Genomic DNA, 14,508 nt, shown 5'->3' with positions numbered 1-14,508 from the left:
AGAGAACAGAGGAGGAGATAGGTAGCTACCAGGGAGAGAACAGAGGAGGAGATAGGTAGCTACCAGGGAGAGAACAGAGGAGGAGATAGGTAGCTACCAGGGAGAGAACAGAGGAGGAGATATGTAGCTACCAGGGAGAGAACAGAACAGAGGAGGAGATAGGTAGCTACCAGGGAGAGAACAGGACAGAGGAGGAGATAGGTAGCTACCAGGGAGAGAACAGGACAGAGGAGGAGATAGGTAGCTACCAGGGAGAGAACAGAACAGAGGAGGAGATAGGTAGCTACCAGGGAGAGAACAGAACAGAGGAGGAGATAGGTAGCTACCAGGGAGAGAACAGAACAGAGGAGGAGATAGGTAGCTACCAGGGAGAGAACAGAACAGAGGAGGAGATAGGTAGCTACCAGGGAGAGAACAGAGGAGGAGATAGGTAGCTACCAGGGAGAGAACAGAGGAGGAGATAGGTAGCTACCAGGGAGAGAACAGAGGAGGAGATAGGTAGCTACCAGGGAGAGAACAGAACAGAGGAGGAGATAGGTAGCTACCAGGGAGAGAACAGAGGAGGAGATAGGTAGCTACCAGGGAGAGAACAGAGGAGGAGATAGGTAGCTACCAGGGAGAGAACAGAGGAGGAGATAGGTAGCTACCAGGGAGAGAACAGAACAGAGGAGGAGATAGGTAGCTACCAGGGAGAGAACAGAGAACAGAGGAGGAGATAGGTAGCTACCAGGGAGAGAACAGGACAGAGGAGGAGATAGGTAGCTACCAGGGAGAGAACAGAACAGAGGAGGAGATAGGTAGCTACCAGGGAGAGAACAGAGGAGGAGATAGGTAGCTACCAGGGAGAGAACAGAGGAGGAGATAGGTAGCTACCAGGGAGAGAACAGAACAGAGGAGGAGATAGGTAGCTACCAGGGAGAGAACAGAGGAGGAGATAGGTAGCTACCAGGGAGAGAACAGAACAGAGGAGGAGATATGTAGCTACCAGGGAGAGAACAGAACAGAGGAGGAGATATGTAGCTACCAGGGAGAGAACAGAACAGAGGAGGAGATAGGTAGCTACCAGGGAGAGAACAGAACAGAGGAGGAGATAGGTAGCTACCAGGGAGAGAACAGAGGAGGAGATAGGTAGCTACCAGGGAGAGAACAGAACAGAGGAGGAGATAGGTAGCTACCAGGGAGAGAACAGAGGAGGAGATAGGTAGCTACCAGGGAGAGAACAGAGAACAGAGGAGGAGATAGGTAGCTACCAGGGAGAGAACAGAACAGAGGAGGAGATAGGTAGCTACCAGGGAGAGAACAGAACAGAGGAGGAGATAGGTAGCTACCAGGGAGAGAACAGGACAGATGAGGAGATAGGTAGCTACCAGGGAGAGAACAGAGGAGGAGATATGTAGCTACCAGGGAGAGAACAGAACAGATGAGGAGATAGGTAGCTACCAGGGAGAGAACAGGACAGAGGAGGAGATAGGTAGCTACCAGGGAGAGAACAGAACAGAGGAGGAGATAGGTAGCTACCAGGGAGAGAACAGAACAGATGAGGAGATAGGTAGCTACCAGGGAGAGAACAGAGGAGGAGATATGTAGCTACCAGGGAGAGAACAGAACAGATGAGGAGATAGGTAGCTACCAGGGAGAGAACAGGACAGAGGAGGAGATAGGTAGCTACCAGGGAGAGAACAGAACAGAGGAGGAGATAGGTAGCTACCAGGGAGAGAACAGAGGAGGAGATAGGTAGCTACCAGGGAGAGAACAGAGGAGGAGATAGGTAGCTACCAGGGAGAGAACAGAACAGAGGAGGAGATAGGTAGCTACCAGGGAGAGAACAGAGGAGGAGATAGGTAGCTACCAGGGAGAGAACAGAGGAGGAGATAGGTAGCTACCAGGGAGAGAACAGAGGAGGAGATAGGTAGCTACCAGGGAGAGAACAGAACAGAGGAGGAGATAGGTAGCTACCAGGGAGAGAACAGAACAGATGAGGAGATAGGTAGCTACCAGGGAGAGAAGAGAACAGAGGAGGAGATAGGTAGCTACCAGGAAGAGAACAGAACAGAGGAGGAGATAGGTAGCTAGCAGGGAGAGAACAGAACAGAGGAGGAGATAGGTAGCTACCAGGGAGAGAACAGAGGAGGAGATAGGTAGCTACCAGGGAGAGAAGAGAGGAGGAGATAGGTAGCTACCAGGGAGAGAACAGAACAGAGGAGGAGATAGGTAGCTACCAGGGAGAGAACAGAGGAGGAGATAGGTAGCTACCAGGGAGAGAACAGAGGAGGAGATATGTAGCTACCAGGGAGAGAACAGAACAGAGGAGATAGGTAGCTACCAGGGAGAGAACAGAGGAGGAGATAGGTAGCTAGCAGGGAGAGAACAGAACAGAGGAGATAGGTAGCTACCAGGGAGAGAACAGAGGAGGAGATATGTAGCTACCAGGGAGAGAACAGAGGAGGAGATAGGTAGCTACCAGGGAGAGAACAGAACAGAGGAGGAGATAGGTAGCTACCAGGGAGAGAACAGAACAGAGGAGGAGATAGGTAGCTACCAGGGAGAGAACAGAACAGAGGAGGAGATAGGTAGCTACCAGGAAGAGAACAGAACAGAGGAGGAGATATGTAGCTACCAGGGAGAGAACAGAGGAGGAGATAGGTAGCTACCAGGGAGAGAACAGAACAGAGGAGGAGATAGGTAGCTACCAGGGAGAGAACAGAACAGAGGAGGAGATAGGTAGCTACCAGGGAAAGAACAGAGGAGGAGATATGTAGCTACCAGGGAGAGAACAGAACAGAGGAGATAGGTAGCTACCAGGGAGAGAACAGAACAGAGGAGGAGATAGGTAGCTACCAGGGAGAGAACAGAGGAGGAGATAGGTAGCTACCAGGGAGAGAACAGAGGAGGAGATAGGTAGCTACCAGGGAGAGAACAGAACAGATGAGGAGATAGGTAGCTACCAGGGAGAGAACAGAACAGAGGAGGAGATAGGTAGCTAGCAGGGAGAGAACAGAGGAGGAGATAGGTAGCTACCAGGGAGAGAACAGAGGAGGAGATAGGTAGCTACCAGGGAGAGAACAGAGGAGGAGATAGGTAGCTACCAGGGAGAGAACAGAACAGAGGAGGAGATAGGTAGCTACCAGGGAGAGAACAGAACAGATGAGGAGATAGGTAGCTACCAGGGAGAGAAGAGAACAGAGGAGGAGATAGGTAGCTACCAGGAAGAGAACAGAACAGAGGAGGAGATAGGTAGCTAGCAGGGAGAGAACAGAACAGAGGAGGAGATAGGTAGCTACCAGGGAGAGAACAGAGGAGGAGATAGGTAGCTACCAGGGAGAGAAGAGAGGAGGAGATAGGTAGCTACCAGGGAGAGAACAGAACAGAGGAGGAGATAGGTAGCTACCAGGGAGAGAACAGAGGAGGAGATAGGTAGCTACCAGGGAGAGAACAGAGGAGGAGATATGTAGCTACCAGGGAGAGAACAGAACAGAGGAGATAGGTAGCTACCAGGGAGAGAACAGAGGAGGAGATAGGTAGCTAGCAGGGAGAGAACAGAACAGAGGAGATAGGTAGCTAGCAGGGAGAGAACAGAGGAGGAGATAGGTAGCTAGCAGGGAGAGAACAGAACAGAGGAGATAGGTAGCTACCAGGGAGAGAACAGAGGAGGAGATAGGTAGCTACCAGGGAGAGAACAGAACAGAGGAGGAGATAGGTAGCTACCAGGGAAAGAACAGAGGAGGAGATATGTAGCTACCAGGGAGAGAACAGAACAGAGGAGATAGGTAGCTACCAGGGAGAGAACAGAACAGAGGAGGAGATAGGTAGCTACCAGGGAGAGAACAGAGGAGGAGATAGGTAGCTACCAGGGAGAGAACAGAGGAGGAGATAGGTAGCTACCAGGGAGAGAACAGAACAGATGAGGAGATAGGTAGCTACCAGGGAGAGAACAGAACAGAGGAGGAGATAGGTAGCTACCAGGGAGAGAACAGAACAGAGGAGGAGATAGGTAGCTACCAGGGAGAGAACAGGACAGAGGAGGAGATAGGTAGCTACCAGGGAGAGAACAGAGGAGGAGATAGGTAGCTACCAGGGAGAGAACAGAGGAGGAGATAGGTAGCTACCAGGGAGAGAACAGAGGAGGAGATAGGTAGCTACCAGGGAGAGAACAGAACAGAGGAGGAGATAGGTAGCTACCAGGGAGAGAACAGAACAGAGGAGGAGATAGGTAGCTACCAGGGAGAGAACAGAACAGAGGAGGAGATAGGTAGCTACCAGGGAGAGAACAGAGGAGGAGATAGGTAGCTACCAGGGAGAGAACAGAACAGAGGAGGAGATAGGTAGCTACCAGGGAGAGAACAGAACAGAGGAGGAGATAGGTAGCTACCAGGGAGAGAACAGAGAACAGAGGAGGAGATAGGTAGCTACCAGGGAGAGAACAGAACAGAGGAGGAGATAGGTAGCTACCAGGGAGAGAACAGAGGAGGAGATAGGTAGCTACCAGGGAGAGAACAGAGGAGGAGATAGGTAGCTACCAGGGAGAGAACAGAACAGAGGAGGAGATAGGTAGCTAGCAGGGAGAGAACAGAACAGAGGAGGAGATAGGTAGCTACCAGGGAGAGAACAGAGGAGGAGATAGGTAGCTAGCAGGGAGAGAACAGAGGAGGAGATAGGTAGCTACCAGGGAGAGAAGAGAGGAGGAGATAGGTAGCTACCAGGGAGAGAACAGAACAGAGGAGGAGATAGGTAGCTACCAGGGAGAGAACAGAGGAGGAGATAGGTAGCTACCAGGGAGAGAACAGAACAGAGGAGGAGATAGGTAGCTACCAGGGAGAGAACAGAACAGAGGAGATATGTAGCTACCAGGGAGAGAACAGAACAGAGGAGATAGGTAGCTACCAGGGAGAGAACAGAGGAGGAGATAGGTAGCTAGCAGGGAGAGAACAGAGGAGGAGATAGGTAGCTACCAGGGAGAGAACAGAGGAGGAGATAGGTAGCTACCAGGGAGAGAACAGAACAGAGGAGGAGATAGGTAGCTACCAGGGAGAGAACAGAACAGAGGAGGAGATAGGTAGCTAGCAGGGAGAGAACAGAGAACAGAGGAGGAGATAGGTAGCTACCAGGGAGAGAACAGAGGAGGAGATAGGTAGCTAGCAGGGAGAGAACAGAGGAGGAGATAGGTAGCTACCAGGGAGAGAACAGATAGGTAGCTGCTAGGAGGAGGGAGGGTGTGGGGGTACCTGCGATGAGGAGAGTGTCCATGCGAGGAGGGGGCTGTGGTGGTTTGAACATCTTGGAGACATCTTCCTCTGGTAGAGGAGTCTCTCCTCTGGTCTGTCTCTGAGCATTCTCCTGCTGGCGCCGCTGGGTATACTGCAGAGAGAGAGAGAGAGAGGAGGGAGGGGGAGAGAGAGAGAGGAGGGAGGGGGAGAGAGAGAGAGGAGGGAGGGGGAGAGAGAGAGGAGGGAGGGGGAGAGAGAGAGAGGAGGGAGGGGAGAGAGAGAGAGGAGGGAGGGAGAGAGAGAGAGGAGGGAGGGAGAGAGAGAGAGGAGGGAGGGAGAGAGAGAGAGAGGAGGGAGGGAGAGAGAGAGAGAGGAGGGAGGGAGAGAGAGAGGAGGGAGGGAGAGAGAGAGGAGGGAGGGGGAGAGAGAGAGAGGAGGGAGGGGGAGAGAGAGAGAGGAGGGAGGGAGAGAGAGAGAGGAGGGAGGGAGAGAGAGAGAGAGGAGGGAGGGAGAGAGAGAGGAGGGAGGGAGAGAGAGAGGAGGGAGGGAGAGAGAGAGAGGAGGGAGGGGGAGAGAGAGAGAGGAGGGAGGGGGAGAGAGAGAGAGGAGGGAGAGGAGGAGAGAGAGAGGAGGAGAGAGAGTGAGAGAGGAGGGAGGGAGGGAGAGGAGGAGAGAGAGAGTGAGAGAGAGGAGAGAGAGAGTGAGAGAGAGGAGGGAGGGGAGAGAGAGCGAGGAGGGAGGGGGGGAAAGAGAGAGCGAGGAGGGAGGGGGAGAAAGAGAGAGAGAGGAGGGAGGGGTGAGAGAGAGCGAGGAGGGAGGGGGGGAAAGAGAGAGAGAGGAGGGAGGGGTGAGAGAGAGCGAGGAGGGAGGGGGGGAAAGAGAGAGCGAGGAGGGAGGGAGGGGTGAGAGAGAACAGCTATAAAATCTGACAGGGAGTGATGTGTGTTGGTATACGGCAGCGTAAATCAGCGTGTCAGAACCTAAAGGCCTTTTTAATGTGGGGAGGCAGACGACAGGTTGGTGGTGGGGCGTAGAAGGTAGGAAACAACCGGTACCTGGATACACATACAAAGCCTGTCAGAAACTAACATCACAATATTCATGTATAACTAGGTTGATATGAGAAACGACTTCGAGGTTGATACGAGAAACGACTTCGAGGTTGATACGAGAAACGACTTCGAGGTTGATACGAGAAACGACTTCGAGGTTGATACGAGAAATGACTTCGAGGTTGATAAGAAGAAGAAATGCAAACTGGTATTTACACAGTTATATTATATAATACCAAGCCTCTGTCTCCCTGTATAGTGGATACATCAACAGTTATATTATATAGTACCAAGCCTCTGTCTCCCTGTATAGTGGATACATCAACACAGTTATATTATATAGTACCAAGCCTCTGTCTCCCTGGTATAGTGGATACATCAACACAGTTATATTATATAGTACCAAGCCTGTCTCCCTGTATAGTGGATAAACACAGTTATATTATATAGTACCAAACCTCTGTCTCCCTGTATAGTGGATACATCAACACAGTTATATTATATAGTACCAAGCCTCTGTCTCCCTGGTATAGTGGATACATCAACAGTTATATTATATAGTACCAAGCCTCTGTCTCCCTGTATAGTGGATACATCAACACAGTTATATTATATAGTACCAAGCCTCTGTCTCCCTGGTATAGTGGATACATCAACACAGTTATATTATATAGTACCAAGCCTGTCTCCCTGTATAGTGGATCAACACAGTTATATTATATAGTACCAAACCTCTGTCTCCCTGTATAGTGGATACATCAACACAGTTATATTATATAGTACCAAGCCTCTGTCTCCCTGGTATAGTGGATACATCAACAGTTATATTATATAGTACCAAGCCTCTGTCTCCCTGTATAGTGGATACATCAACACAGTTATATTATATAGTACCAAGCCTCTGTCTCCCTGGTATAGTGGATACATCAACAGTTATATTATATAGTACCAAGCCTCTGTCTCCCTGTATAGTGGATACATCAACACAGTTATATTATATAGTACCAAGCCTCTGTCTCCCTGTATAGTGGATCAACACAGTTATATTATATAGTACCAAGCCTCTGTCTCCCTGTATAGTGGATACATCAACACAGTTATATTATATAGTACCAAGCCTCTGTCTCCCTGTATAGTAGATACATCAACAGTTATATTATATAGTACCAAGCCTCTGTCTCCCTGGTATAGTGGATCTGGTGAGGACGAGTCCCAAATAGTACCCGATCTCTTAAATAGTGCACTACTTTAGATGAAAACCCAATGGTCTCTCTTTCATTCACCCTCCCCTCCCTCCCTCCTTGCCTCTCTGGAGGAGAGGACTCCCTGTGGACAGGGTCGAAACCTAATTCTATCACGCCCCTCTAACACAATCACTGTCCAGGAAGTAGATTATCTCATTATCTTCTACAGTGTGTTGATTACATTTACCCATCATGATAATAGAATGTGTGTGTGTGTCACTGTGGGTGTCTCTGTGGGTGTGTGTGTGTCTCTGTGTGTGTGTGTGTGTCTGTGGGTGTGTGTGTGTGTCTCTGTGGTGTCTCTGTGGGTGTGTGTGTGTGTGTCTCTGTGGGTGTCTGTGTGTGTGTCTGTGTGTGTGTGTGTGTGTGTGTGTGTGTGTGTGTGTGCGCGCGCGTGCGTGCGTGCGTGCGTGCGTGCGTGTTACCTGGTGTTTCTGCTGCTGTTGTTTGCTGAGGTTACGGCTGTAGGTGTTATACTTGACAATGTCCTGACTCATATCATCCACTCTGTCCATCAGGAGCTGCAGAGACTTCTCCAGGTGGTTACTGTGGGGAGATGAACTACACATTAGATTACATTCTCCAGGTGGTTACTGTGGGGAGATGAACTACACATTAGATTACATTCTCCAGGTGGTTACTGTGGGGAGATGAACTACACATTAGATTACATTCTCCAGGTGGTTACTGTGGGGAGATGAACTACACATTAGACTACATTCTCCAGGTGGTTACTGAGGGGAGATGAACTACACATTAGACCACATTCTCCAGGTGGTTCCTGAGGGGAGATGAACTACACATTAGATTACATTCTTCAGGTGGTTACTGAGGGGAGACGAACACATTAGACCACACACTACAGATACTACGAACAGAAAGTAGCGTCTGTAGTCCGATGGGGACGGGTTCGCTCAGCCGCCCATAGCTCTGGTGTTTCCTCCCTCTCAACACAGCCAAGGCCGCAGGACCAGACGGATTACCAGGACGGCTACTCAGAGCGTACGATGAGCAGCCGGCAAGCGCCTTCACTGACATGCTCAACCTCTCCCTGACCCCAGTCTGTAAATACCCAGGCTGTAAATCCTGAAGCTGTGCGACAGAACAGGAAATAACTCATCCCGGCCATGAGTGCTGCCAGAGCGCGTGGGGACATTGCTGACACCCACTATGACAGGCTCATTGTCCCCCCCCCCCCCCCGCCTGGAAGGGATGAGAGCTGCCAGAGCGCGTGGGGACATTGCCCCCCCCTCCCAGAAGCCTGGAAGGGATGAGAGCAGCCTATGGGTTCGTAGCCTCAACCCCACAACACACACCAACTGACTAATGGACGGCTGAATATATATACGTGTTTCCTCTTGCTTTGTTTGTTCTTTGTCCACATGATGTCTGTCTATGAGAAGCTACCCAGGAAAGGGCTGAAAACAGCCCATAATAATAGATGTAGCCTTAGAAATAAGGTTCATGAAATCAATAACTTACTAACATCAGATAATATTCATATATTCTCCCTTTTTCTGAGAATCACTTCGATCCTTTGATGATACAGCCGTAGCAATACAGGGACATGACATCTATAGAGGAGACAGGAACATCTGTAGCAATACAGGGACATGACATCTATAGAGGAGACAGGAACATCTGTAGCAATACAGGGACATAGGGAGGTGTTGCTGTATATATTCAGAGCCATATCCCTGTAATGCTTATGGGGGAGGTGTTACTGTATATATTCAGAGCCATATCCCTGTAATGCTTATAGGAGAGGTGTTGCTGTATATATTCAGAGCCATATCCCTGTAATGCTTATAGGAGAGGTGTTGCTGTATATATTCAGAGCCATATCCCTGTAATGCTTATAGGAGAGGTGTTGCTGTATATATTCAGAGCCATATCCCTGTAATGCTTATGGGGGAGGTGTTACTGTATATATTCAGAGCCATATCCCTGTAATGCTTATGGGGGGGGGGGGGGGGGGGTGTTACTGTATATATTCAGAGCCATATCCCTGTAATGCTTATAGGAGAGGTGTTGCTGTATATATTCAGAGCCATATCCCTGTAATGCTTATGGGGGAGGTGTTACTGTATATATTCAGAGCCATATCCCTGTAATGCTTATGGGGGAGGTGTTACTGTATATATTCAGAGCCATATCCCTGTAATGTTTACGGGGGAGGTGTTGCTGTATATATTCAGAGCCATATCCCTGTAATGCTTATGGGGAGGAGTTGCTGTATATATTCAGAGCCATATCCCTGTAATGCTTATGGGGGGGGGGGGGGGGGGGGGGGGGGGGGGGGTGTTGCTGTATGTATTCAGAGCCATATCCCTGTAATGCTTATGGGGGAGGTGTTGCTGTTTATATTCAGAGCCATATCCCTGTAATGCCTATGGGGGGGGGGGGGGGGGGGGGGGGGGTGTTACTGTATATATTCAGAGCCATATCCCTGTAATGCTTATGGGGGAGGTGTTGCTGTATATATTCAGAGCCATATCCCTGTAATGCCTATGGGGGGGGGGGGGGGGGGGGGTGTTACTGTATATATTCAGAGCCATATCCCTGTAATGTTTATGGGGGAGGTGTTGCTGTATATATTCAGAGCCATATCCCTGTAATGCTTATGGGGGGGGGGGGGGGGGGGTGTTACTGTATATATTCAGAGCCATATCCCTGTAATGCTTATGGGGGAGGTGTTGCTGTATATATTCAGAGCCATATCCCTGTAATGCTTATGGGGGGGGGGGGGGTTACTGTATATATTCAGAGCCATATCCCTGTAATGCTTATGAGGGAGGTGGGGGGGGGGGGGGGGGGGGGGGGGTTGCTGTATATATTCAGAGCCATATCCCTGTAATGCTTATGAGGGAGGTGGGGGGGGGGGGGGGGTTGCTGTATATATTCAGAGCCATATCCCTGTAATGCTTGGTGAAGATCTTATGTCAAGTGTTATTGAAGTGTTGTGGTTGCAGATTCACTTGGCACATCTAATGCCTTTTCTTCTGGGGTGTTGCTATAGGCCACTGAGGGATAATAGTCAGTATCTAAATAATACGTGTGAAATGCTTGAGGGTGTACGTGATGTAAACAGAGAGGTCCACTTTGTCGGGGACGTGAATATCGACTGGTTTTCATCAAGAGGAAGCTTCTTACTGTAACCAGTGTCTGTAATCTGGTTCAGGTTATTAATCAACCTAACAGGGTGTTTAACAAGAGTAAGCTTCTCACTGTAACCAGTGCCTGTAATCTGGTTCAGATTATTAATCAACCTACCAGGGTGTGTTACAAGAGGAAGCTTCTCACTGTAACCAGTGCCTGTAATCTGGTTCAGGTTATTAATCAACCTACCAGGGTGTTTAACAAGAGGAAGCTTCTCACTGTAACCAGTGTCTGTAATCTGGTTCAGGTTATTAATCAACCTACCAGGGTGTTTTACAAGAGGAAGCTTCTCACTGTAACCAGTGCCTGTAATCTGGTTCAGGTTATTAATCAACCTACCAGGGTGTTTAACAAGAGGAAGCTTCTCACTGTAACCAGTGTCTGTAATCTGGTTCAGGTTATTAATCAACCTACCAGGGTGTTTTACAAGAGGAAGCTTCTCAATGTAACCAGTGCCTGTAATCTGGTTCAGGTTATTAATCAACCTACCAGGGTGTTTAACAAGAGGAAGCTTCTCACTGTAACCAGTGCCTGTAATCTGGTTCAGGTTATTAATCACCCTACCAGGGAGTTTTACAAGAGGAAGCTTCTCAATGTAACCAGTGCCTGTAATCTGGTTCAGGTTATTAATCAACCTACCAGGGTGTTTAACAAGAGGAAGCTTCTCACTGTAACCAGTGCCTGTAATCTGGTTCAGATTATTAATCAACCTACCAGGGTGTGTTACAAGAGGAAGCTTCTCACTGTAACCAGTGCCTGTAATCTGGTTCAGGTTATTAATCAACCTACCAGGGTGTTTAACAAGAGGAAGCTTCTCACAGTAACCGGTGCCTGTAATCTGGTTCAGATTATTAATCAACCTACCAGGGTGTTTAACAAGAGGAAGCTTCTCACTGTAACCAGTGCCTGTAATCTGGTTCGGGTTATTAATCAACCTACCAGGGTGTGTTACAAGAGGAAGCTTCTCACTGTAACCAGTGCCTGTAATCTGGTTCAGGTTATTAATCAACCTACCAGGGTGTGTTACAAGAGGAAGCTTCTCACTGTAACCAGTGCCTGTAATCTGGTTCAGGTTATTAATCACCCTACCAGGGAGTTTTACAAGAGGAAGCTTCTCAATGTAACCAGTGCCTGTAATCTGGTTCAGGTTATTAATCAACCTACCAGGGTGTTTAACAGGAGGAAGCTTCTCACTGTAACCAGTGCCTGTAATCTGGTTCAGATTATTAATCAACCTACCAGGGTGTTTAACAAGAGGAAGCTTCTCACTGTAACCAGTGCCTGTAATCTGGTTCAGGTTATTAATCAACCTACCAGGGTGTTTAACAAGAGGAAGCTTCTCACTGTAACCAGTGTCTGTAATCTGGTTCAGGTTATTAATCAACCTACCAGGGTGTTTTACAAGAGGAAGCTTCTCAATATAACCAGTGCCTGTAATCTGGTTCAGGTTATTAATCAACCTACCAGGGTGTTTAACAAGAGGAAGCTTCTCACTGTAACCAGTGCCTGTAATCTGGTTCAGGTTATTAATCAACCTACCAGGGTGTTTTACAAGAGGAAGCTTCTCACTGTAACCAGTGCCTGTAATCTGGTTCAGGTTATTAATCAACCTACCAGGGTGTTTTACAAGAGGAAGCTTCTCACTGTAACCAGTGCCTGTAATCTGGTTCAGGTTATTAATCAACCTACCAGGGTGTTTAACAAGAGGAAGCTTCTCACTGTAACCAGTGCCTGTAATCTGGTTCAGGTTATTAATCAACCTACCAGGGTGTTTTACAAGAGGAAGCTTCTCACTGTAACCAGTGCCTGTAATCTGGTTCAGGTTATTAATCAACCTACCAGGGTGTTTAACAAGAGGAAGCTTCTCACTGTAACCAGTGCCTGTAATCTGGTTCAGGTTATTAATCAACCTACCAGGGTGTTTAACAAGAGGAAGCTTCTCACTGTAACCAGTGCCTGTAATCTGGTTCGGGTTATTAATCAACCTACCAGGGAGTTTTACAAACACTACAGGAACAACATCATCCACATGTATCGATCACATTTTTACTAATACTGTAGAACTGTGTTCTCTAGCTGTATCCGTACCCATTGATCACAATATAGTGGCTATATCCAGGAAAGACAAAGCTCCAACAGCTGGGCCTTAAATAGTATAAAAGAGATCATACAAAACGATTTAACTGTGACTCTTATGTGGAATGCTGCTAAAAATATATTTGTTGATGTGATTAATAAAAGATCATCCAGACGCTACTCTTGATTAATATATTAAATAGCTTTTTCCCCACTTATTGATAAAGAAGCACCTGTTAAGAAACGGACTGTCGTAAACTGTTAGAGCTCCGTGGATCGACGAGGAATTGAACAACTGTATGGTTTGAAAGAGACGGGGGCAAAAAGGAAGTGGTTAAAAAGTCTGGCTGTACATCCGACTGGCTGACTTACAGCGAATTGGAGAAATGACGTGACTCGACTCATCAAACACAAGAGAAGAAGAAACTGTATTATGAAGCCAAGATCAACGATATAAAAGAAGTTTACATGAAATGATGGGCAGAAAGGCAAATTCCACTCCGTCTTTCATTGAATCAGATGACTTATTCATCACAAAATCATTTGATGTTGCCAATTACGTTTACGATTATTTCATTGCCAAAGTGGGAAAATTTAGGGAGGGGAAAAATGCCAGTGAGCAATTGTGCTCATGAATTAAAAACAACTAATAATGAAAGGAAAGCATTGCAAGTTTGAGTTTTATAAAGTTAATGAGGGAGATGTGGATCAATCAATTAATAATGAACCACCTCCTGGCATTGACAACTGAGATGGAAAACTAGTGAAGATGGTAACTGACTCTACAGCCACTCCTGTCTGTCATATCTGAGATGGAAAACTAGTGAAGATGGTAACTGACTCCTACAGCCACTCCTGTCTGTCATATCTGAGATGGAAAACTAGTGAAGATGGTAACTGACTCCTACAGCCACTCCTGTCTGTCATATCTGAGATGGAAAACTAGTGAAGATGGTAACTGACTCCTACAGCCACTCCTGTCTGTCATATCTGAGATGGAAAACTAGTGAAGATGGTAACTGACTCTACAGCCACTCCTGTCTGTCATATCTGAGATGGAAAACTAGTGAAGATGGTAACTGACTCTACAGCCACTCCTGTCTGTCATAGAGATGGAAAGCTAGTGAAGATGGTAACTGACTCTACAGCCACTCCTGTCTGTCATATCTGAGATGGAAAACTAGTGAAGATGGTAACTGACTCTACAGCCACTCCTGTCTGTCATATCTGAGATGGAAAACTAGTGAAGATGGTAACTGACTCTACAGCCACTCCTGTCTGTCATAGAGATGGAAAGCTAGTGAAGATGGTAACTTACTCTACAGCCACTCCTGTCTGTCATATCTGAGATGGAAAACTAGTGAAGATGGTAACTGACTCTACAGCCACTCCTGTCTGTCATATCTGAGATGGAAAGCTAGTGAAGATGGTAACTGACTCTACAGCCACTCCTGTCTGTCATATCTGAGATGGAAAACTAGTGAAGATGGTAACTGACTCCTACAGCCACTCCTGTCTGTCATATCTGAGATGGAAAGCTAGTGAAGATGGTAACTGACTCTACAGCCACTCCTGTCTGTCATATCTGAGATGGAAAACTAGTGAAGATGGTAACTGACTCTACAGCCACTCCTGTCTGTCATATCTGAGATGGAAAACTAGTGAAGATGGTAACTGACTCTACAGCCACTCCTGTCTGTCATATCTTTCATCTGAATCTAGAGGGAAGTCTGTCTTCCGTCCAGGCCTGAAGACAGTCATTCCTCTACCCAA

General features: G+C 47.7%; 1 protein-coding gene across 1 annotated transcript in view; it reads right to left on the bottom strand.

Annotated features, from left to right (window-relative positions):
• Positions 1-5,151: 5,151 nt before the first annotated feature.
• Positions 5,152-14,508, bottom strand: part of LOC129849471 (eukaryotic translation initiation factor 3 subunit H-like) — a gene marked incomplete at its 5' end in the record, with an annotated part of 28,323 nt that continues 18,966 nt past the window's right edge. The window contains 2 exons of the mRNA XM_055916297.1: positions 5,152-5,355; positions 7,926-8,046. Coding sequence (XP_055772272.1) covers positions 5,167-5,355; positions 7,926-8,046 — 310 coding nt within the window. The remainder of the gene's footprint in view (positions 5,356-7,925; positions 8,047-14,508) is intronic.

The sequence above is a fragment of the Salvelinus fontinalis genome, unplaced genomic scaffold (genome assembly GCF_029448725.1).
Source record: "Salvelinus fontinalis isolate EN_2023a unplaced genomic scaffold, ASM2944872v1 scaffold_1474, whole genome shotgun sequence".
Lineage (NCBI taxonomy): Eukaryota > Metazoa > Chordata > Actinopteri > Salmoniformes > Salmonidae > Salvelinus > Salvelinus fontinalis.
Note: the sequence above shows the minus strand (reverse complement) of the source record. Positions and strands in the feature narration are given on the sequence as shown.